The sequence below is a fragment of the Pseudophryne corroboree genome, chromosome 3, assembly GCF_028390025.1.
Source record: "Pseudophryne corroboree isolate aPseCor3 chromosome 3, aPseCor3.hap2, whole genome shotgun sequence".
NCBI classification, from domain to species: Eukaryota; Metazoa; Chordata; class Amphibia; order Anura; family Myobatrachidae; genus Pseudophryne; species Pseudophryne corroboree.
In genome coordinates, this window is record NC_086446.1 from 155,549,390 (window position 1) to 155,572,741 (window position 23,352).

Sequence of the window (23,352 nt, forward strand, 5' to 3'; positions counted from 1 at the left end):
GATTGTAAACCCAATGGAGAATGGACTGGTGTGAATAAGGGGAGAATTTGGCCATGCAACCAATCAGCATTGAAGTAACATTTATAATTTGCATACTATACAGTTGTACAGAGCAGCTGATTGGTTACCATAGGCAACTTCTCCACAGGCTCACTTCTCCACTCTTTTCACTGCTTCAGGAATATACCCCTAAATCTATTGGCGCTTACCATCAAATTTCTCTAGCACAAACAGGGACTTACACACACGGTCCAATTATCCTAATCACCATACGCTATATTGCACTGCACCGTATTTTGGTGCTCTGTAAATAAATAATAATGTGCATGTGTATCACTATTATGGTACTGTAAATATTTGATCATTTGCTTTTATTTCATTTATTTCTTCTCGTTATTTACTTTCTCAAAGGAACTGTTTAGTATTTGAGTTTGTTACCTGTTTTAGGCAGCCTTTGTCTGTAACATTATCAGTATGACCAAACAGCAGATCGGCTGAGCGACGGTCCGATAATAGCCATGCCTCTATGCACTGAATGACCTACTGTATGGGCACAATATACAGTTCACTGCATGGAATCGGCAGACAGTTGGGGCGATCCAAAACGTTTGATCATGTTTTTCTGCAGTTTTCAGTTTTTGATTGGTAATTGTTCATGTCCATATGCTAAATGATAATTGTGCGGAGCTATCATGCTTCGGCTGGATCTGAATGATAATCATTCAGTGTATGGCCAGTTGTAGAACAGATTTGCTTCCAGTACCGTCCTGTTTCAGCCACCACTAATGTCCTTGAGATTTCAAAGTAGCCAGATATCCAATCTCTTGCCTGTGAGCTCTGCATGTAGCATACAGTACACACACGCATATGGCTGCTGATGACATCACAATGTCCATTTATATCAGAATTAATGAGTGTCAGAGGACCTTAACTCGTGTGCATGTTTAATCTGCAGCCATCTCTAGGATCTGCTTGCATGTAAAAAAATAACTAATTGCATTAGGTGAATTCTAATATGCTTTGTTTTTGCAGCGGGGTACACTGTTCCACAGGGAATACATCGGGGTGTAGAGATGGATCTTGATCCAGAGGCACCAACAGGCTAAAGCTTTAGACTGTCCCAGGATGCATTGCGGGGCCTCCTCTATATAACCCCGCTCAGTTTTGCATAAGCAGGACACTTAACAGGGGAAGCTGCACAGGCAGCCCTGAAAAAACTACTTGGAAGACTTCAAATGCTGCAACATTTCATATGTCAGTCTTACATGCTGTGCTGCGGCTCCTTCACCTCCCCAGCAGCGTCACATACTCCCGCTGGCTCTGTACCCGGGTACTTGCGACAGAGACGCTCCGGTTCCTAGGCACACCACCGCAGATGCTCTCCTGGATCACGTTGCTGCTTCTCAGGGAAGAGGTAAGAGGATCCCCCAGGCGGGACCCACCATTAAATCGCATTCCGGTTGCGGTCTTAGGAGACGGACCGCGATGCTGGCGTGGACACTGTGGTCGTACAGGGACCCCACTATATCCACCAGGGCAGGGAAGAACAGGTTGGATAATACATTATCCATTTTTCTCTTACGTCCTAGAGGATACTGGGGTCCACATTAGTACCATGGGGTATAGATGGGTCCACTAGCAGCCCTGGGCACATTAAGAAATCAATAGTGTGCACTGGCCCCTCCCTCTATGCCCCTCCTACCAGACTCTGTTTAGAAATGTGCCCGGAGGAGCCGGTCACGCTTGGGAAGCTCCAGAGTTTTCTGCATTTATTTTCTCTTTTATTATTTTCTTCATGGGACTTAGGGGGGGTACAGCCCAACCTCCCTAGGGTTAATGGTCCCGTTCCCCGCTGTCAGGACACTGAGCTCCTGAGGGTCCTATTTGCAAGCCCCACCACGGCGAGCGTACAGACCCACAGCATGCCGCCACCCCAAACAGCCAGAAGACTGAAGAGTGGTGAGTAGGTGGTCGGCGTCCCGGTTAGCGGGTCGCTGGCTGTAATGGCTGCATAAGGGTAGGAGCGCAGCGCTGCATGCATGCTGCCTTCCAGTCTTCAGATGCACTGTGTGACCGCTGTGAGGGGTGGCTGGAGCCACTGCTATTACCCACAAACTGGCATCTATTACAGGGAATTTAACCCACTGTAGTCCTGATTCTGCACCTCAGCCAGTATAAAAACCAGGAAGACCGCGCACCATTCCGGGGGGCAGGGCCTTCACTATGAGTGTATCCAGTAGCTAACCAGCACCATTTTCCCATCTGCAGCTTACACAGGCAGTATGACAGGAAAGCAGAGGTCCTCCACACGGACTCCAAAGCACCTCACCGGTACCAGGGGGTCATAGCAAAGGGTGGGGGGGAGCAATAATTTGGTGTTCTAAGCCCTATTAAGGGTTTGCAACCCAGCTAAGTTTATACTTTAGCTATAGGGGCGCTGTGTGGCTGGCTCCAATATACTCTGTGCCTCCCTAGAAGGGCTCTGTGTGGGTTAACTGTGCTCTTAACCTATTCCTCACTGTGTGTGTGTGTGTGTGTGTGTGTGTGTGTGTGTGTGTGTGTTCTTTAACATTTATCATGTCAAAGGAGTATGTATCAGTGCTTTGCTCAATCTGGGGGATCTCTACAGTGTACTCAGGATAGTACACATTCTCAGGCTAGTAGATCTGAACCTGTATGGTTAAATTCATTAAAAGGGATGATTTCAAATATTTCTAACAAATTGTCCCAAAATGAAAAGGAGACACAATATTTAAGGCAGTCTGTAGATGACCTCATGAATAGGGATTCAGTGGTCATCCCGGCGTCTCAGACCCCTGCTATTTGTCCACAGAAGCGTACTCTGGCCCAAATCATGGAGGCTGATACCGATGATGATGCATCAGACTCAGAGGAGGGGGAGGTGGACTTGGTAGGTGGAGGTTGCAGCTTTAACACAGAGAATACAGGCCCTGATTGAAGTTATAAGAGATGTCTTGCACATACCTGACAAGGTGTCAGAGGACGAGGAGGAATCCTTTTTTAATGTGAAAAAGAAATCCTGCTTTTCCTGCTTCTAAGGAATTAAATTCCCTCTTTGAAGCAACTTGGGTTAATCCTGACAGGAAGTCTCAGATTCCAAAACTGTTACTCACATCCTTCCCGTTTCCTCAGGATGATCGGAAAAAATGGGAAAACCCACCAATAGTTGACACATCGGTTTCCAGGCTCTCTCGTAAGATAGTTTTACCTGTTCCTGGGGCAGCTTCATTGAAGGATGCTGCATACCGCAAGATTGAGACCACTCTCAAGTCTCTGTACACGGCTGCGGGGGTGGCCCAAAGACCAACTATAGCTTGTGCATCGATCACTAGGGCCATTGCAAAATGGTCTGGTAATCTAATTGACAAGTTAGATTCCTTATCCAGGGGGAGATTAGTTTACTCCTACAGCATATACAGGATTCTGCTAACTTTATGGTGGAGGCCATAAATGATATTGGATTGCTCAACACATGCACCACTGCCATGGCAGTGTCCGCACGCAGAGGCTTGTGGCTACGCCAGTGGACTGCGGATGCGGATTCCGGGAAAAGCTTGGAAAGCCTACCCTTCACAGGTGAAGCCCTTTTTGGAGATGAACTGGATACGTGGATATCCAAGGCTATGGCGGGTAAGTCTACATACCTTCCTTCCGCGGCACCCCCGGCTAGGAAATCCTATTCTGTGCCGACCTTGCAGTGCTTTCGGACAGCAAAGTTTAAAAGTAAGTCCAAGGGTTCTTCTACTGCCTTCAAAGGCAATAGAGGTAAGCCCAGAAAACCTGCTAATACAGTCTCACAGGATCAGACCTCCGGCTCTGCTTCCGCAAAAGCTTCAGCATGATGGTCGGACTGCACTGCCTGGTCAACAGGCACATGGGAGCCCGGTTACGATATTTCACATCATGCCTGGATCCATGGGTAAAAGATCTTATCGTCCAGGGCTACAGACTGGAATTTCAGGAACTCCCACCTTACACATTCTTTAAATCTGGCTTACCAGCTTCACCGGAAGCAAGTATGACCTTACAAGCAGCAATTAAAAATCTGGTACAGACTCAGGTCATTGTTCCAGTTCCTTTTCAACTGAAAAACAAGGGTTTCTATTCCAACCTGTTTGTGGTACCGAAACAGGACGGTTCGGTGAGGCCCATTTTAAACCTCAAGTCACTGAACCCGTATTTACGAGTGTTCAAATTCAAGATGGAGTCGTTGAGAGCGATTATCTCAGGTCTGGAGGAGGGGGGATTCCTGGTGTCTCTGGATATCAAGGATGCATACCTTCATATTCCAATTTGGCCACCTCATCAGGCTTATCTAAGGTTTGCGGTACCGGACTGTCACTACCAGTTCCAGTCCCTGCCCTTTGGGCTCTCCACGGCACCGAGGGTGTTTACCAAAGTAATGGCGGAGATTATGTTTTTCCTCCGCAAGCAAGGCGTGAACATAATACCGTACCTGGACGATCTGCTGATAAAAGCACCATCCAGGGAGAGGTTGTTACACAGCATTGCACTCTCCGCACGACTACTCCAGGATCATGGGTGGATTCTGAACCTGCCAAAATCTCACATGGAACCAACACGGAGGCTTCCATTCCTAGGAATGATTCTGGATACGGAGGTACAGAGGTATTCCTTCCTCTGGAAAAGGCATTGGTAATTCAGTCGATGGTACGGGACGTCCTAAGGCCGACCTGGATATTGGTGCATATCTGCATTCGCCTCTTGGGAAAGATGGTAGCCTCTTACGAGGCACTGCAGTACGGAAGGTTTCATGCAAGGCCCTTCCAGCTGGATCTGCTGGACAAATGGTCCGGATCGCATCTCCACATGCACCAGAGGATACGTCTGTCGTCAAAAGCCAGGAGTTCTCTTCTGTGGTGGCTACAGACTTTGCACCTCACGGTTTGGGATTCAAAATTGGATTCTGCTAACCACGGATGCAAGCCTCAGAGGTTGGGGAGCAGTAACCCAAGGGGAACACTTCCAAGGAAAATGGTCAAGTCAGGAAACCGTTCTTCTGATCAACATTCTGGAACTAAGGGCCATATACAACGCCCTTCTGCAGGCGTCTCATCTTCTTCAAGATCCAGCCATCCAGGTTCAGTCGGACAATGGGACGGCGGTAACGTACATAAACCGACAGGGTGGAACGAAGAGCAGAGCAGCAATGGCAGAGGTGACAAGGATTCTCCTCTGGGCAGAGAGGCCGCTTTGGCGCTGTCCACAATCTTCATTCCAGACTTCCTCAGCAGACACAACCTCCACCCAGGAGAGTGGGGCCTTCACCCGGAAGTGTTCGGGTGCTTGACTCGTCGGTGGGGGACTCCACAGATCGACATGATGGGCTCTTGTTTCAACAAGAAGCTGGTGCGGTATTGCTCTAGGTCAAGAGACCCACAGGCAGTGGCCTTAGACGCTCTGGTGACTCAGTGGGTCTACCAGATGGTGTATGTCTTTCCACCACTTTCATTGATCCCAAGAATTCTCAAAAGAATAAAAAGGGAAAGGGTTCAAGCAATTCTCATTGCTCCAGACTGGCCAAGAAGGGCTTGGTACGCAGATCTACTGGAAATGCTTCTTGAGGACTCGTGGCCTCTACCTCTTCAGGAGGATCTTCTACAACAGAGGCCGTTCGACTATCAAGACTTACCGTGGCTACATTTGACGGCATGGAGGTTGAGCATCAAATTCTAGCCCGGAAAGGAATTCCGGACAGGGTTATAACTACCTTAATCCAAGCCAGAAAAGGGGTAACGTCTAAACATTAGCACCGAATTTGGAGAAAATACATCTCTTGGTGTGAGAACAGGAAATTTCCTGCGGTGGATTTTCAGCTGGGTCTTTTCTGCATTTTCTGCAGTCTGTTGTGGATGTGGGCCTACGCCTCAGATCCATAAAAGTCCAGATTTCGGCCTTCTCCATTTTTTTCCAGAAACAGTTGGATTCACTTCCTGAGGTTCAGACCTTCTTGAAAGGGGTTCTGTACATCCAACCGCCCTTTGTGCCTCCCACGGCACATTGCAGGAACTGCAACACCACGTTGAGATCACAATCAGATTGGTTTGAGCCTTTACAGGAGGTAGATGTAAAGTTTCTTATGTGGAAGACTGTCACACTATTGGCCTTGGCTTCAGCAAGGCGTGTTTCGGAATTGGGGGCTTTGTCTCACAAGAGCCCCTATTTTGATTTTACACAAAGATAGAGCTGAACTCAGAACTCGTCAGCAGTTTCTTCCAAAGGTGGTGTCTGCGTTTCATATCAACCAACCTATTGTGGTCCCGGTGGTTACCGACGCCTCTTCTACTTCAAAGTCCATGGATGTTGTGAGGGCTTTGAAAATCTATGTGAAGCGAACAGCTCGTCATAGGAAATCGGACTTGCTGTTTGTTCTCTATGATCCCAATAAAATTGGGTGTCCTGCTTCAAAGCCGACAATTGCACGCTGGATCAGGTTAACTATCCAGCATGCTTATTCCACGGCAGGTTTGCCGTAACCAAAATCTGTATAGGTCCACTCTACTATGTCTGTAGGTTCTTCCTGGGCGGTGGCCCGGGGTGTCTCGGCTTTACAGCTCTGCCGAGCAGTCACTTGGTCAGGTTCGAACACGTTTGCTATGTTCTACAAGTTCGATACTTTGGCCTCTGAGGATTTTCAGTTTGGTCAATCAGTTCTGCACGAACCTCGGCACACTCCCACCCAGTTTGGGAGCTTTGGTACATCCCCATGGTACTAATGTGGACCCCAGTATCCTCTAGGACGAAAGAGAAAAAAGGATGTCAATTACCTACGGGTAAATCCTTTTCTCGTAGTCCGTAGAGGATGCTGGGCGCCCACCCAGTGCTTCCGGTTTCCTGCATGGTTTCTTGGTTAAGTATTGTTGTTGGTTCAGCTGTTGCTGTTCCTGTTCATGTTGGGTTAACATGGTTTTTCTTCTTGTTTGTGTGTGCTGGTTCAAATCTCACCACTATCCTTTCTGAATCCTTCTCTCGAAGTATGTCAGTCTCCTCTGGCACAGTTTCTAGATTGAGTCTGGTAGGAGGGACATAGAGGGATGAGCCAGTGCACACTATTGATTTCTTAAAGTGCCCAAGGCTCCTAGTGGACCCGTCTATACCCCATGGTACTAATGTGTTCCCGCCCTGGAGCTGCCTCACACTTTCCCTCACTCCCTGACTGAGACGCTGGGCGCCATCTTCTAACAGTAGACTGGTCTCCGGGACTGCAGGGCACGATCTCCTCTGTAAATCCGCCTGATTTATCAACGCTGTGATTCTACAGACACTCAAGTCTACATGTCATTTTAAGACAGCGTTCGTTAAGAACAAGTGTACCTCTGACAGAATATATTGTACGAGTATTCTGATACATATAACTGGGCTCGGGATAGATATATATATATATATATATATATATATATATATATATATATATATATATATATATATATATATATATATATATATGTGTGTGTGTGTATATATGTATATATATATATATATATATATATATATATATATATATATATATATATATATATATATATATATATATATATATATATATATATATATATATATATATATATATATATATATATATATTCCACAAATGACTCGGCACTCAGTTTAACAATGCAATGTGCTCCGGTAAATTCCAGATACATATACAGCCTTGCAAGCGGCAGCAGGTAGACGGTGAAAAGTGCAAACGGGTGTCTTTAATGCATTCCAACGTTTCGGGGCCGCAACGCCCCTTTTTCAAGGTGTATGTATGTATGTATGTATATATATATATATAATATATATATTCTAGTCCAGTGTAGTTTTATTGCCTGACTAAAATATCTGCATTGTGACTGTGTGTGCCTGTATCTGCTGTGTGATTTTCAATTTCAGTGTTTGCCTGCTGTATCTATCACTGTATTCTGTACCCTAGGACTAGGTGCGTCAGGGTCTCATAAATAGTACAGTATTTACCGTTAAGTGTATTCTACTGTGTACTCAAGTCACCTAATACCGGATTTATCCGCTGGTGGTGTGTACTGTGTACGCTGTCACATACTAGGGGATTTATTCGCAGGTTGTGTACTCTGTCTGGCTGAATTGTACTCATTCGCTCTGAGGTTACATTCACTAAAATGTCTAACACAAAGGGCAGGAAATCCGTGGACGCTCCTGTATCATGCAGCGTATGCGCCAGGGATTTGCCTGGGGGGGAAACTTTGAATGATGGTCTGTGTAATATGTGCCATACATCTCCTAGTCAGCCCGCTGCTCCTGTAGCCAATCAGGAGACACCTTGGGTGGCGTTCTCCAATATGCTTAAAACGCTTGTGACACACTTTACGCCCCCTACGGGACCTCCTGTGCCATTGCAGCCACATATTTGTCCCTATGGTTAATCTGCCCTGAGCAGATACTCTGTCTACTCAGATACAACAATTTAATCAATCTTTGATTAGACAAAAGTCTCCTCCTCACAATCCACTAATATCTCAGATGATACTTCTGATGAGGATGAGGAGTATACTGATCCGTCAGACACTGATACAGTCGCTTCTGATGAGGAAACTAAAACGCAAGTTGATGTCTCTGACCTGCTGGAGGCTATTAAGCTGATTCTACAAATCGATGATGATGTAGATCCCACTACTGCGTCTAAGAAACCTGATAAATTTAAACGTCAGAAGGTAACAAAAGTAGTCTTACCAGATTCTGACCATTTGGTAGACATACGTCAGGAAGCCTGGTCTTCTGCAGAAAATAAATTCTTCCTGTCTAAAAAGATGCTAGCTTGTTATCCTCTCTCCGCTGAGTTGTGTAACAAGTGGGAAAATCCACCGCCGGTGGATACCCATGTCACCTGTCTTGTGGTGTCAGCTACTCTGCCTGGCACCACTGTCACCTCACTGAAGGAACCGACAGATAAGCGTGTCGAAGGATGCTTGAAGTCTGTTTACTCCCTTACAGGTGCTGTACATAGACCCACTATAGCTGCCTCCTGGGCCGCAAAAGGAATTGAAGCATAGGTTCAGGCACCAGAGGAAGAGCTGCCTCAGGATATATCCGACACTGCCAGACAATATCTGTCTCATATTGCCACTGCCTCCCATTACATTCAGGAGGCGTCCTCTGAGGCAGGGGTAATGGCTGCCAAGATGTTGACTACGTCCATCCTGGCTTGCCGAATTTTGTGGTTGAGGTCATAAAAGGTGGACCTGGACTCCAAAAAGACCTTGGAGGTACTCCCTTTTAAGGGAGTCATCTTGTTTGGGGAGGATCTGAATAAGATTGTGACTGACTTAGCGGCTGCTAAGACTGCGTTTCTCCCAAATACTAATCCTTCTACACAGAAGACAAAGAGTACCACTTTTCGTTCCTTTCAACGTCAAGGGAAAGCAAAAGGTCAGGCATACCCGAGACAAGCTTGTGCTCCCAAAACCACTAAGCCCAAAGCAAAATAATCTTGGGCTGCCAGTCAGCCTGCTTCCAAACAAGACAAGCCTGCTGCATGACAGGGTGGGCCTCCCTCTGGGGGATCCCAGGGTGGTAGGCCGACTTCGGCAATTCACCCAGGTCTGGTTAAAGAGCACTTCAGACTCATGGGTGCAAGATGTCGTCTCTCACGGGTACGCAGTCTCTTTCAAGAGATGTCCCCCTCACCAGTTCTGACCGACGGTTGTCCCTTCGGACCCACTGATGGCGCAAGCTCTACACCTGGTTTTGCGTTCCCTCCTGCATACAAGAGTGGTAGTGCTGGTCACCCTGTCCCAGAGAGGCGGAGGATACTACGTTACCCTGTTTCTAGTTCCGAAACCGAATGGGTCTTTTCGGCCTATACTCCCGCAAATCACTGAACTAATTTGTGAGATTGTCCAAGTTCCGTATGGAAATGCTGCGCTCGATATGTACTGGCCATGGAACCCGGAGATTATATGGTATCCCTGGATATACAAGATGCCTATCTGCAAATACCTATTGCCATTTCGCATCAGCAATATCTGCAGTTTGCTATTGGCAACCTTCATTATCAATTCCAGGCTCTGCCATTTGGACTGGCCACGGCCCCTCAGATCTTCACCAAGGTTATCGCCGTGATGACGGCTCATCTGCGTCGTCAGGGAATCAGGATCCTGCTGTATCTGGAGCACTTGCTGATCCTGGCGAACTCCCAAGAGTTCCTTCTCAGTCATCTACAACTGATGGTAAACTTCCTACAAGCCCACGGGTGGCTCGTCAACTGGAAGAAGTCCTTTCTGGTCCCTGCTCGAAGCATGGTGCACCTGGGGGCACTGCTGGACACACACAGCTGAAGACTGTTTCTGTCTCCAGAGAACGTCTTGAAACTTCAGGACAGGATACGATGCTTCCTCTCTCGCCCAAGAGTGTCGATACACTCAGCGATGCAAGTACTAGGTCTCATGATGTCGGCATTCAACATGGTAGAGTACGCTCTGTTATATTCCCGCCTTTTACAGAGGTTAATCCTTTCCAAGTGGGATGGCCTGCCTCATCGGATCAGGTCTCAAATGATCTCCTTGACTCCGGAGGTTCGTTTGTCACTGAGCTGGTGGCTACAGGACCAACAGTTGAGCAGGGGCCGTCCCTTCTGGATTCCCAACTGGGTCCTCCTGACTACGGACACCAGTCTGATGGGTTGGGGTGTGGTGCTGGAGCAACACACTCTCCAGGGTCGGTGGACCAGGGAAGAATATCTCCTCCCGATAAACATTCTGGAATTACGGGCAGTGTTCAGTGCTTTGACTCTTGCCCTGCCTCTGATACAGAACAGGCCTGTTCAAGTACAATCAGACAACGCCACCATGGTGGCTTACATAAATCATCAAGGCGGCACTCGAAGCCGCATGGCAATGATGGAAATATCAAAAATCTTTTTTGGGGCGGAACGCCATCTGCCTGCAATATCGGCAGTGTTCATTCCGGGGGTCCTCAACTGGGAATCGGACTTCCTCAGTCGTCACAATGTACACGCCGGAGAGTGGAGTCTTCATCCGGAAGTCTTTTAACTCCTATTGGACAAGTGGGGCCTACCAGACCTGATGGCGTCTCGATACAATCACAAAGTTCTGGTCTTCGGATCAAGGACAAGGGATCCTAAAGCAGCATTCATGATCGCACTGGCAATTCCATGTAACTTTCGGCTGCCCTGCGTGTTCCCTCCAGTGTCATGCCTGCCCAGGGTACTAAGGAAGTTCAAGCAAGAAGGAGGAATACTACTTGTAGGTGCTCCAGCGTGGCCCCGACGGCATTGGTTCTCAGACCTGCAGGGTCTGTCGATGGAGTGTCCTCTTCTACTTCCTCAATGCCCAGACCTCCTCGTTCAGGGCCCTTGTGTCTACACACACACCTGGCCAGGCTGGCTTTGACGGCGTGGTTCTTGAAGGTTCACTCCTGAGGGCCAAAGGATTCTCCGGGGCGGTTATCCAAACTATGCGGAAGGCCCGCAAACCGGCTTCTGCACGGATTTATTATAGGGTCTGGAATTCTTACTTCACCTGGTGTGCTGCTAAGATTTACGATGCTTACAAGTTTAGTACTTCCAGACTTCTGGCTTGTTTGCAACAAAGCCTGGATTTAGGACTTCTTCTGGCCTCCCTCAAGGTTTACATATCTGCCTTGTCGGTGTGGTTTCAGAGGAAAATTGCATCTATTCCTGACGTTCATACATTCACTCAGGGTGTACTGCGGATTCAGCCTCCCTATGTCCCTCCTGTGGCACCATGGGATCTGTCTGTTTTCCTGAATGCCCTTCAAGAGTCTCCATTTGAACCTCTTGAGTCAGTGGACCTCAAAAGGCTCACAGTGAAGGTCCTGTTTCTGCTGGCTATTGCCTCAGCTAGGAGGATGTCGAACTTAGGCGCTTTGTCCTGTCTGATATTCCATCGTGACCGGGCAGTTCTGAGAACTCGCCCAGGTTACTTACCTAAAGTGGTGTAATTTTTTCACCTTAACCAAGAGATTGTTGTTCCAGCCTTCATCTCTTCTGACTTGTCCTCCAAAGAGCGGTCTTTGGATGTGGTCAGGGCTCTCCGTGTTTATGTGGAGAGGACTGCCTCTTTCAGGAGGTCAGATACCCTTTTTGTACTTTTTGATTTCCACAAATGTGGCTGGCCTGTGAATAAGCAAACATGTCTTTGCAAACACATGTGACCAATTCTCTGAAATTTTATTACCATATAGGTTCAGGTATGGTTACATGTAATTTTTTAGTATACTGGGAGGGGGGGGGGAAGCACCCCCCTTTCTGTCTGCTGTTTGTCTGTGACCCCTCCCCCTTTCAAGCACCTGATAAATACTTATCTACAGGAATGATAGAGCAACTGCCACTGTTTGTTTGCATGGGTGAGAAAGGCTTTGAATGGGTGCAGTATTTGGAAGGCACGCTATTCCTTGTAGTGCTAATGGGAGATCCTGGGGGTGGCTCCTGGGTAAGTTAGCTCTCTGTCTGGATGTGTTTTAGTATGAGCCTTTATCATGAGGCCTTACTGTAGACAAATTACATGGCCCTATGTGGGCACTGCTATTATGTAATGTTAGGACTGTTGCTATCGGAGAAGCCTTGGCGCGGCACAGCAGCTAAACATGTCTTTGCAAACACGTGTGACCAATTCTCTGAAATTCTATTACCATATAGGTTCAAGTATGGTTACAGGTAATTTTTTTAGTATGCTGGGGGCATACTGGGGGGGATTAGAATGGTGATTGCACAAGCTTATGCCCATTAAGGCCCATTCTACTCTGTCTGTTGGACCTTCTTGGGCGGCCCGCCATGGCGCGTCCTCAGAACAATTGTGCAAGGCAGCTACGTGGTCCTCGGTGAACATGTTCATTAGGTTCTATGCCTTTGATACTTCTGCCTCCCAGGATGCTTCCTTTGGACGCCGGGTTCTCATACCCGCTAAGGTGCATCCCCTCCCTTGAGGAACTGCTTTAGGACATCACCGATGTATTCCCTGTGGAACACGGTGTACCCCGCTGCAAAAAAGGAGATTTATGGTAGACTTACCATGGTTAAATCTCTTTCTGCGAGGTACACTGGGTTCCACAGGGCGCTCACCCTGACGCACTTAGCTTCTTTGGGTTTGTATGGCATTAGCCGCTGGTCCCTTCTCCTGTCGTGAGAACGTGGTTCTATGTGACTAACATCTGCCTTTTACCTGCTTCTGCATTGGACTGGTTAACTATAACTGAGCACACAGTGCCTGGAGGCAGGGTTATATAGAGGAGGCCCCGCAATGCATCATGGGACAGTCTAAAGCTTTAGCCTGTTGGTGCCTCTGGATCAAGATCCATCTCTACACCCCGATGTATTCCCTGTGGAACCCAGTGTACCTCGCAGAAAGAGATTTAACCATAATAGAGTAGTCCACACACTTGTGGACTACTCTATTCTTTTTTGTATACACTTGTTTATTAAGGAGTGGTGCTCCTTGAGAGTATAGTACAAAGCGGCAACTGCGGCGCAAGTTATTCTTCTCCGTTTTTTGTTATAGATTTAACCATAAGTCTACCATAAATCTCCTTATTTTACATTAAGGATGAACATTATTCCTTATAATACCTAAGTTTCATTATAAAACAGAGCAAGTTGGTTGTACGAGGTGATCTTAGCTAAACTCAGGTGTGTGTTCCCTTCACTGACAATTATACATAGAAACAAAATGAGTCATGTGACACAAGTGACATGACTGCTCTGTAGATCTAAGGCTGCATTTAACGTGGTATTATTACATATTTTCTCGTCATGATTGTAACCTATAAAACACACACTTACTGTATTAGTTATTGGAGCACTGTCTTGTGTTCTTACAGTGATCGATCATGTGGTTCCTGCTTGTTCTCATTCCGCTCAATGTCAGACTGACCAGAACAATGGAAAGTGAATGGGTCCATCTTCCCAATAAATGTGAAGGTATGACTAGTGCACATACACACGTCTGGACTATTTGCAGGACGCTCAGTGGCTTATGTAGAAAAAGCTGTCAAGTTACAATTATCAGGAGTCTTACAGATGGGATCATAAGCAACTGTAATGATAGCTGAATCAATCTGCAGTAGATCCATACAAAGGAATACATACGTATTACTGGCAGCTGGGATCCCACCTGTCATAATCCCGACGGCGAGATCCTGGCCACCAGGATGCCAACAGCGGGGCGAGCGCTAGAAAGCCTCTTGCAGGCTCTCTGCGCTCGCCACAGGTTATATTCTACCTCTGTGGGTGTTGTGGACACCCATAGATGGAGAAAAACCTGTGGCGCCGGTATTCCGGCGGTGGCGTTTCACCACCTGTCGGGATCCCGGCGTCTGCATTGTGACTGCCGGGATCCAGACAGGCGGTCTCGTGATACAAGTTGTAGAAGTAAAGAGAATCATTTTGTGCTCAATTTTTATAACCTATCAAAACAGGTTTTATCTCTTTCAGGACATATTGTAAAAAGCCATATACAGTGTAATTAGATCTACCCTGTGACAGAATGTAAATGACAAGTTCCTTTAGTTGTAGGCCTCATCCATAACATGAGCCTAGATTGGGTGTGGTATGGAAGGTAGATAATAACTAGGTTGACCAACATTGGATAGCAGCTACTATGTGTCCGGAGTGTTATAGGGGTGAGAGATACTGTAAATTTGTGAAAAATGTTACATAGATAAAAAACAAAGACAGTGCTACTGTACTTTAGCACTCTGTTTGTTTTTTTTATCCATGTAACATATCTTTCACCCTGTATCGATAGAGGCTGCCACAATAGTTGTGCATGATTCCATAGGCTTGTCAGATCAGCATTATAATTGGCTGTCTGCCTCCAGCAGCCTCTGATTGGCTCCAAACATGTCTGCTGTGCTGAATTGTTATCTTTACTTTCCGCTTCATGTCATTATGTTATCTATTTGTATCATGATGCCCTTGATGTCATAGCTTTCTAATAAATTGCTGGATTTTCTCTCTTGCAGTCTGTAAGTACGTTGCTGTGGAGCTGAAATCTTCCTTTGATGAGACCTCTCGGACACATGAAGTGATAGATACTCGCTATGGGTTTTTGGATGATAACAAGAAAAAACAAAAGCTCAAGTATACAAATTCGTGAGTTAACCACACCTAAACTTCTACTGTATTCTTGTCAAATGATATAAATGTGCAAAATGTAAATAACTCTTGGCATGTGGCACTAGTTTGGTGCAAAATAGTACATTTGTCATCTAACTGCAGTCTCTGTATAATATACCTGCCTAACATTCACTTCACCTTGTTTTTATAGCACAGGCCTGCCAATACTACCCTATGAGCTTGATTCAGAGTTGTGCACAATGCAGTAGTAGCTCCTGCGAATGTATGCTATGCTACAGGAGGTGTCTTGTGTAAATTCTCCTACTGCCTTCTGTAATCCACTGCTGTGGAATGTTCTGCTCCTATTTCATGTGACACTAGTCTGTCTCACACTGCACCCTCATCTTTTCTCTTGCAACCTAGAGGATGCTGGGGTGCACATTAGTACCATGGGGTATAGACGGGTCCACCAGGAGCCATTGGCACTTTAAGACTTTAATAGTGTGGGCTGGCTCCTCCCTCTATGCCTATCCTACCAGACTCAGTTTAGAAAATGTGCCTGGAGGAGCCTGTCACAGCTAGGGGAGCTCCTAGCGCTTCTTTGGTTTTATTTTATTTTTTAAAGAAAAGTTAGGCACAGAGAGGCTGCTGGCAACAGCCTCCCTGCTTCGTGGGATTTAGGGGGGGAGTAGTGTCCCTCTGAGGGTGATGATCGTTAGCCCCCGAGGCGACCGCTCACTCCTGCAGCATGCCGCCACCCCCTAACAGAGCCAGAAGATCGCGGTGGTGAGTGTGGCACCGGTGACCCGACAAGCGGGGAGCCTGTGTAAATGGTGGCATCAGGGTTTGGAGCGCAGTACTAACCCTGCGCTCCGGAAGGCTCAACGGCAGATGCGGCGCTGTGAGGGGCGCTCTGGGCCAGTGACTATACCTTTATCACTGGTCACATAGGGTAGCAGGGACTCCGGTTGCGCTGCTAGCGCCATTACCTCAGGCCAGTGTAAAGATTTAAATTGTTCAGGGGGCGGAGCTTCTCCTCAGAGCGGACCCAGCAGCTCTCCAGCACCATTTTCTCCCTGCAGATCCATATGCTGAGACGCTGACAGGCAACGCTGACCCTCCACGACTCCAGTTATCCTGTGCGGTACCAGGGGGTGGTAGAAGTGGGGGGGGAGGCTGTATATTACTGTGTAGTTCTATTAAGGGTACACAGTCAGCGCCAGGCAGTTATTTTATAGCTGCCTACTGGGGCGCTGTGTGTGCTGGCTCCAAGCTCTGTGTTTCTCTGAAGGTACTTGGGGGGGGAAACTGTGTCTGACATTTTCGTGTGTGTGTGTGTGTGTGTGTGTGTGTGTGTGTGTATAATTCTCACATAACCATGTCCAGGGACTCTGTGTCTTGTGCGGCAGAATATGTATCTTCTCCAGAGGAATCCATTCCATGTACACAGGAGGGGGTCATTCCGAGTTGTTCGCTCGCAAGCCGTTTTTAGCCGCTTTGCACACGCTAAGCCTACGCCTACTGGGAGTGAATCTTAGCATAGTAAAATTGCGAACGAAAGATTCGCAATATTGCGAAAAGACATCTCTGTGCAGTTTCTGAGTAGCTCCAGACTTGGCATCTGCGATCAGTTCAGAGCTTGTCGTTCCTGGTTTGACGTCACAAACACACCCAGCGTTCGCCCAGCCACTCCTCCGTTTCTCCAGCCACTCCCGCGTTTTTCCCAGAAACTGTAGCGTTTTTTCCCACACGCCCATAAAACGGCCTGTTTCCGCCCAGAAACACCCACTTCCTGTCAATCACATTACGATCGCCTGAAAGAAGAAAAAGCCGTGAGTAAAATACCTAACTTCATAGCAAATTTACTTGGCGCAGTCGCAGTGCGAACATTGCGCATGCGCACTAAGCGGAAAATCGCTGCAATGCGATGAAATTTACCGAGCGAACAACTCGGAATGACCCCCCATGTACACAGGAATGTAATATTTTGTCTCAGCCTTCCAAATCAGAACCCCATTGGGTAGCTTCTATTAAGGGAATGATATCCCAGATTTCTGCTAGGATTGCACATTATGAGACTGAATCACAGATTTTAAAACAATCTGTGGAGGTTTTGTCTGGTTCTGTCCCCACTACCTCAAAATCCCCTGGTGTATCCAAGAAATGTGCGCTTGCTCAGATTATGCAGGTCGACACAGACTCTGAGATGGCAGACGGTGATGCGGATATGCGGGGGGTGGATGAGGCTTCCCTGGCAAGGGGGGTGCAACTCATGATTATTAGCGATGTGTTACACATTACTGACAAACCACCTGAACAGGTAGAGGAGGCTTATTTTACAGACAATAAGAAGGCCTCTCTGACATTCCCTGCGTCTAAGGAATTAAACGGGTGTGGTTTTGAACGTCGACAATGTCTAGGTCGACCACTATTGGTCGACAGGGTGTCTAGGTCGACAGGGTCTTTAGGTCGACATGTTCTAGGTCGACAGGTCAAAAGGTCGACATGAGTTTTTTATGTTATTTTGGTGTCGTTTTCTTCGTAGAGTGACCGGGAACCCCAATTAGTGCACTGCGTCCCCTCGCATGGCTCACTTTGCTCGCCATGCTTCGGGCATGGTTCCTTCACTCCGCTACCGCTTCGCTCGGCACAGATTACCGTTATAATCGTAGTCCACGTGGATCGTTAAGAATTTAAAGGTTCAAAAAAAGAAACAAATTGTGAAAAACTCATGTCGACCTTTTGACCTGTCGACCTAGAACATATCGACCTAAAGACCCTGTCGACCTTGACACCCTGTCGACCTAGTTACTGTCGACCAATAGTGGTCGAAATAGACATTGTCGACCTAGTTACTGTGGAATTAGAGACCGGATCCCGAATTAAACACTTTATTTAAAAAATCCTGGGAAAATCCAGAGAAAAAATTCCAGATCCCTAAGGGTTTCTTGTGGCTTTTCCTTTCCCTGAGGATGATAGGAACATGTGGGAGAACCCGCCTGTAGTAGACGCTTCTGTATCTAGACTGTCTAAAAGGGTGGTTTTACCTGTCCGTGGGACTACCGCTTTGAAAAAAACGTCAGACCGCAAGATTGAAACTACGCTCAAATCCATATACACTGCTTCAGGAGTGGCGTTAAGGCCCACTATTGCCTGTGCATGGATTTCTAAAGCCATAGTAAAGTGGTCAGGCACATTACTAGAGGACTTAGATTCTATGGATAGAAGTGACATTGAATTGTTTTTGCGTAACATACAGGATTCTGCGGGTTTCATGGTGGAGGCCATGAAGGACCTGGGTAATCTGACTGCAAGGACATCGTCCATGGCTTTATCAGCACGCAGGGGACTCTGGCTACGCCAATTGTCGGCAGACGCGGAATCCAGGAGAAGTGTGGAGAACCTACCCTTCACAGGTCAGACTCTTTTTGGGGAAGCATTGGATGTGTGGATCTCCACGGCAACCGCTGGTAAGTCAACCTTTCTTCCCTCAGCCACTCAGACGACGAAGAAACCTTTTTCTACGTCCTCTGTGCAGTCCTTTTGGTCTGCAAAAGCAAAAAGTCCAAGATTCCTACCACTTTCTTCAGAGGTGGACGCGCAAAGTCCAAAAAACCGGCACCTGCAGGTTCCCAAGACCAGAAGCTTGCCTCTGTGTCCTCAAAATCCTCAGCATGACGGTGGACCTCCCTGCCTGGAGAACATTTCAAGAGCTCCCACCCCACAGGTTCTTCAACTCTGGCCTGCCAACTTTGCTGACAAAAAGGGCTATCCTTCAGGAAGCCATTCACAAATTGAAAAGGTCAGATGTATTTGTTCCAGTTCCACCTCATCTGGTAAACCAGGGTTACTATTCAAACCTATTTGTGGTACCAAAACCGGATGTTTCGGTCAGGTCAGTTTTGAACCTGAAGTCTCTAAACCCTTATCTAAGGGAGTTCAAGTTCAAAATGGAGTCTCTGAGAGCGGTGACCTCAGGGCTGGAGGAGGGAGAGTTTCTGGTGTCCTTGGACATCAAGGATGCATACCTCCACATTCCGATTTGGCCGCCACACCAGGCTTATCTCAGATTTGCGCTGTTGGACTGTCACTACCAGTTCCAGGCACTGCCGTTTGGCCTCTCCACAGCACCGAGGGTGTTCAGCAAGGTAATAGCAGAGATGATGATTCTCCTCCGCAGACAGGGGGTGAATATAATTCCTTATCTGGACGATCTGCTGATAAAGGCATCTTTCAGGGAAAGCTTGTTGCAGTCCATTGCTCTCACGACTCGACTGCTCAGAGAACATGGATGGATTCTGAATCTTCCAAAATCACATTTGGAGCCGACAAGGAGATTGTCTTTCCTGGGGATGATCCTCGACACGGAAGTGCAGAGGGTATTTCTACCGGTGGAGAAGGCATTGGTGATCCAGTCTATGGTCCAGGATGTCTTGAAGCCTACCCGGGTATCGGTTCATCAGTGCATTCGCCTTCTGGGGAAGGTGGCTGCCTCCTATGAGGCTCTTCAGTACGGAAGATTTCATGCACGGCCCTTCCAACTGGATCTCCTGGACAAGTGGGGGTATATTTACTAAGGTTACAATTTTGGCCCTCATTCCGAGTTGTCCGCTCGCTAGCTGCTTTTAGCAGCCGTGCAAACGCTAAGCCGCGAACGAAAAGGATCGCAGAGCGGCTACAAAATAATTGTGTGCAGTGTCAGAGTAGCTCCAGACCTACTCAGCGCTAGCGATCACTTCAGACTATTCAGCTTCTTGTTTTGACGTCACGAACACGCCCTGCGTTCGGCCAGCCACACCTGCGTTTCCCCAACCACGCCTGCGTATTTAGCTGGCACGTCTGCGTTTTTCCACACACCCCTGAAAACGGTCAGTTGACACCCAGAGACGTCCACTTCCTGTCAATCACTCTGCCAGAAGTGCGACTGAAATGCTTCGCTAGAACTTGTGTGAAACTACGTCGATCATTGAAATAGTACTTCACGTGTGCGCATTGCGGCGCATGCGCAGAAGTGCCATTTTTTTTGCCTGACCGCTGCGCCGCGACCGAAATCTGCTAGCAAACAACTCGGAATGACCCCCTTTGTCCGAGTTTTTTTTTCTTTTTTCTAAGTGTCATCTCGGGAATTTACGAAGCACAAATATCGTCAGTATTGGGGCTATTCGTAATGGTTTTCACGGCTGAGGGCAGAAATACGAATGAATAAACCATCGGTCAAACGCGGCTGTTTGTTCATACAACACGGGAATTTACTATCCATTCGTATTTTGGTGTTTGTCCCTGAATGTTCAATTGCGGTTGTATTTTTTTGCTGATCGTAAAAAAAAGCAGCAAAAAAATAGACCTGCTTTTTCCTGGCGTGTTTTGATAGTCATGCACGGATCAGTGAGATCCGTGCATGCTTATCTGTGGGAAAGGGTCTGTTTAGGTTTAACCCCTTTAGTGCGAGGGTTCGGTTTTTTCAGGTTTTTTTTTGAACTCCCTGGATGCTACATGGACTGAAGAGGACAGAATTACACCGGATAATAGGTGAGCATTTTGGGCATCTTTTAACAGGTCAACCGTGGATTCTACGGGACAGGGGGACCAAGGGGCTATGTGGGACAATAGGTAAGTATGTGAATGTGTAAGTGTGCATGTATGTAAAATAAAGCTTTACTTTCACAGTGTGTGTGTTGTGTGTTTTTTGGGGGTATTTTTTTTTGTAGTAGAACTACAGGTACCAGCGGGCGCGTTATTTCCACGCATTGCTGGTACTTGTGGTTCAGCAAGTACCAGCTTGCAGGGGAGGCTTGCTGGGACTTGTAGTTCTATTACAAAATTCAATATTCTATTTTTTACACAAAGGCTATCGGCCTCCCATCCACCGCCCACGTTTGGGGGAGAACAGCCTCGGGCTTCACCCCTGGCCCTTGGGTGGCTGGAATAGGGGGACCCCTTGATTTAAGGTGTCCCCACTCCTCCAGGGTACCCCAGCCAGGGGTGCCTAGTTGGGGGGGGGGGGGGGGGTAATGCCACGGCCGCAGGGACCTATATAAAAGTGTCCCCCGGCTGTGGCATTATCTCTCTGGCTAGTGGAGCCTGGTGCTGGTTCAAAAAATATGGGGGACCCCTACATCGTTTGTTCCCTGTATTTTTTGAACCAGGACCAGACGCAGAGCCTGGTGCTAGTTGGATAAATATGGGGGGGACCCCAGTCATTTTTCCCCCCTGTATTTTGACAGCCAGGATCAGGCCGGGCTTCAATGTGTTATGTCTGGCAGTGTTTTACTAATCACTCCCGTAAAACACTGCCCAACAATACGAATAACATCGACATCGGAAAATACGAAAATTCAAAACTCGGCAGCTTAGTAAATTTGCATAGATGAATTAAAAAAGTTGCTGTAAAATACGTCCGATAAAAATTGAGATTAAACTCCCATCAAATCGGCACAAACACGAATTTTAGTAAATATACCCCGTGGTCGGGATCTCATCTGCACATACACCTGAGGATACGTCTGTCGCCAAAAGCCAAGATTTCGCTCCTGTGGTGGCTACAATTGTGTCTCACCTTCTGGAGTGGCCGCAGGTTCTGGATTCAAAACTGGATCCTTCTAACCACGGATGCAAGTCTCAGAGGTTGGGGCGCAGTAACCCAAGGGGAGACCTTCCAAGGACGGTGGTCAAGTCTGGAATCCATTCTTCCAATCAACATTCTGGAACTTAGGGCTGTGTACAACGGTCTTCTACAAGTGTCACATCTTCTACAAGATCGGGCCATTCAGGTGCAGTCGGACAATGTAACGACGGTGGCCTACATAAACCGACAGGGCGGAACGAAAAGCAGAGCTGCAATGTCAGAGGTAAAAAGAATCATCCTCTGGGCAGAAAGGCATGCATTGGCGCTGTTAGCAATCTTCATTCCGGGAGTGGACTTCCTCAGCAGACACGATCTCCATCCAAGGGAGTGGGGCCTCCATCCGGAGGTGTTCACGGAGGTGACAAATCTATGGGGTGTACCTCAAATAGACATGATGGCCTCCCATCTCAACAAGAAACTTTGGAGGTACTGTTCCAGGTCAAGAGACCCGCAAGCAGTGGCGGTGGACGCCCTGGTGACTCCGTGGGTGTTCCAGTCAGTGTACGTGTTTCCTCCACTTACACTCATTCCAAGGATTCTAAAACTCATAAAGAGAACAAGAGTTCAGGCAATCCTCATTGCTCCGGACTGGCCAAGAAGGGCTTGGTATGCGGATCTTCTGGATCTACTGCTGGAAGAGCCGAGGCCTCTTCCTCTTCGAGAGGACCTGCTGCAAGAGTGGCCGTTCGCTTATCATGACTTACCATGGCTACGTTTGATGGCATGGAGTTTGAGTGCCAGATATTAGCTCGGAAGGGCATTCCGAACAAGGTTATTCCAACCCTGATACAGGCTAGGAAAGAAGTAACGTCTAAACAGTACCATCACATTTGGAAAAAGTATGTGTCTTGGTGTGAATCCAAGAAGTTTCCTACGGTGGAGTTTCAACTTGGACGGTTTCTCCTCTTCCTGCAAGTAGGTGTGGATGTGGGCCTGCGTTTGGCATCCATAAAGGTCCAAATTTTGGATTTATCCATTTTTTTTCCAGCAACAACTGGCTTCCCTCCCTGAGGTTCAGACTTTCTTGAAAGGGGTTCTGCACATCCAGCCTCCCTTTGTGCCTCCTACGGCACCGTAGGATCGTAGCGTGGTGTTGCACTTCCTGCAATCGAATTGATTCGAGCCTCTATAAGAGGTGGAGGTCAAGTTTCTTACATGGAAGGCTGTCAGTTTGTTGGCCTTAGCTTCTGCTAGACGTGTGTCAGAATTGGGGGCTTTGTCTTGTAAAAGCCCCTACTTGATCTTCCATGAAGATAGAGCTGAGCTCCAAACATGTCAGCAGTTTCTTCCGAAGGTTGTGTCGGCTTTACATATCAACCAACCTATTGTGGTGCCAGTGGCTTCTGACTCCTCAATTCCATCAAAGTCCTTAGATGGGTTAAGGCTCTTAAAATCCATGTGAAGAGGACTGCTCGTCACAGGAAATAGGACTCTCTGTTTGTCCTGTATGATCCCAAGAAAATTGGGTGTCCTGCTTCTAAGCAGGCGATTTCTTGCTGGATCAGGTTCACTAGCCAGCATGCTTATTCTATGGCATGATTGCCGTGTCCGAAGTCTGTTAAGGCCCACTCTACTCGTAAGGTGGGTTCTTCCTGGGCGGCTGCCCCGGGTGTCTCGGCTTTACAGCTTTGCC

The 23,352-nt window shown here is 47.4% G+C and overlaps 1 protein-coding gene across 2 annotated transcripts in view; it reads left to right on the top strand.

Annotated features, from left to right (window-relative positions):
- The window catches only part of CNPY3 (canopy FGF signaling regulator 3), a 135,275-nt gene that overhangs the window by 13,621 nt on the left and 98,302 nt on the right, over nucleotides 1–23,352 (top strand). For both annotated transcript variants that reach the window (XM_063958509.1, XM_063958510.1), the window contains exons 2-3: nucleotides 13,858–13,957; nucleotides 15,001–15,130. In XM_063958509.1, the coding sequence (XP_063814579.1) occupies nucleotides 13,867–13,957; nucleotides 15,001–15,130 (221 nt within the window). In that variant the 5' untranslated portion in view covers nucleotides 13,858–13,866. The remainder of the gene's footprint in view (nucleotides 1–13,857; nucleotides 13,958–15,000; nucleotides 15,131–23,352) is intronic.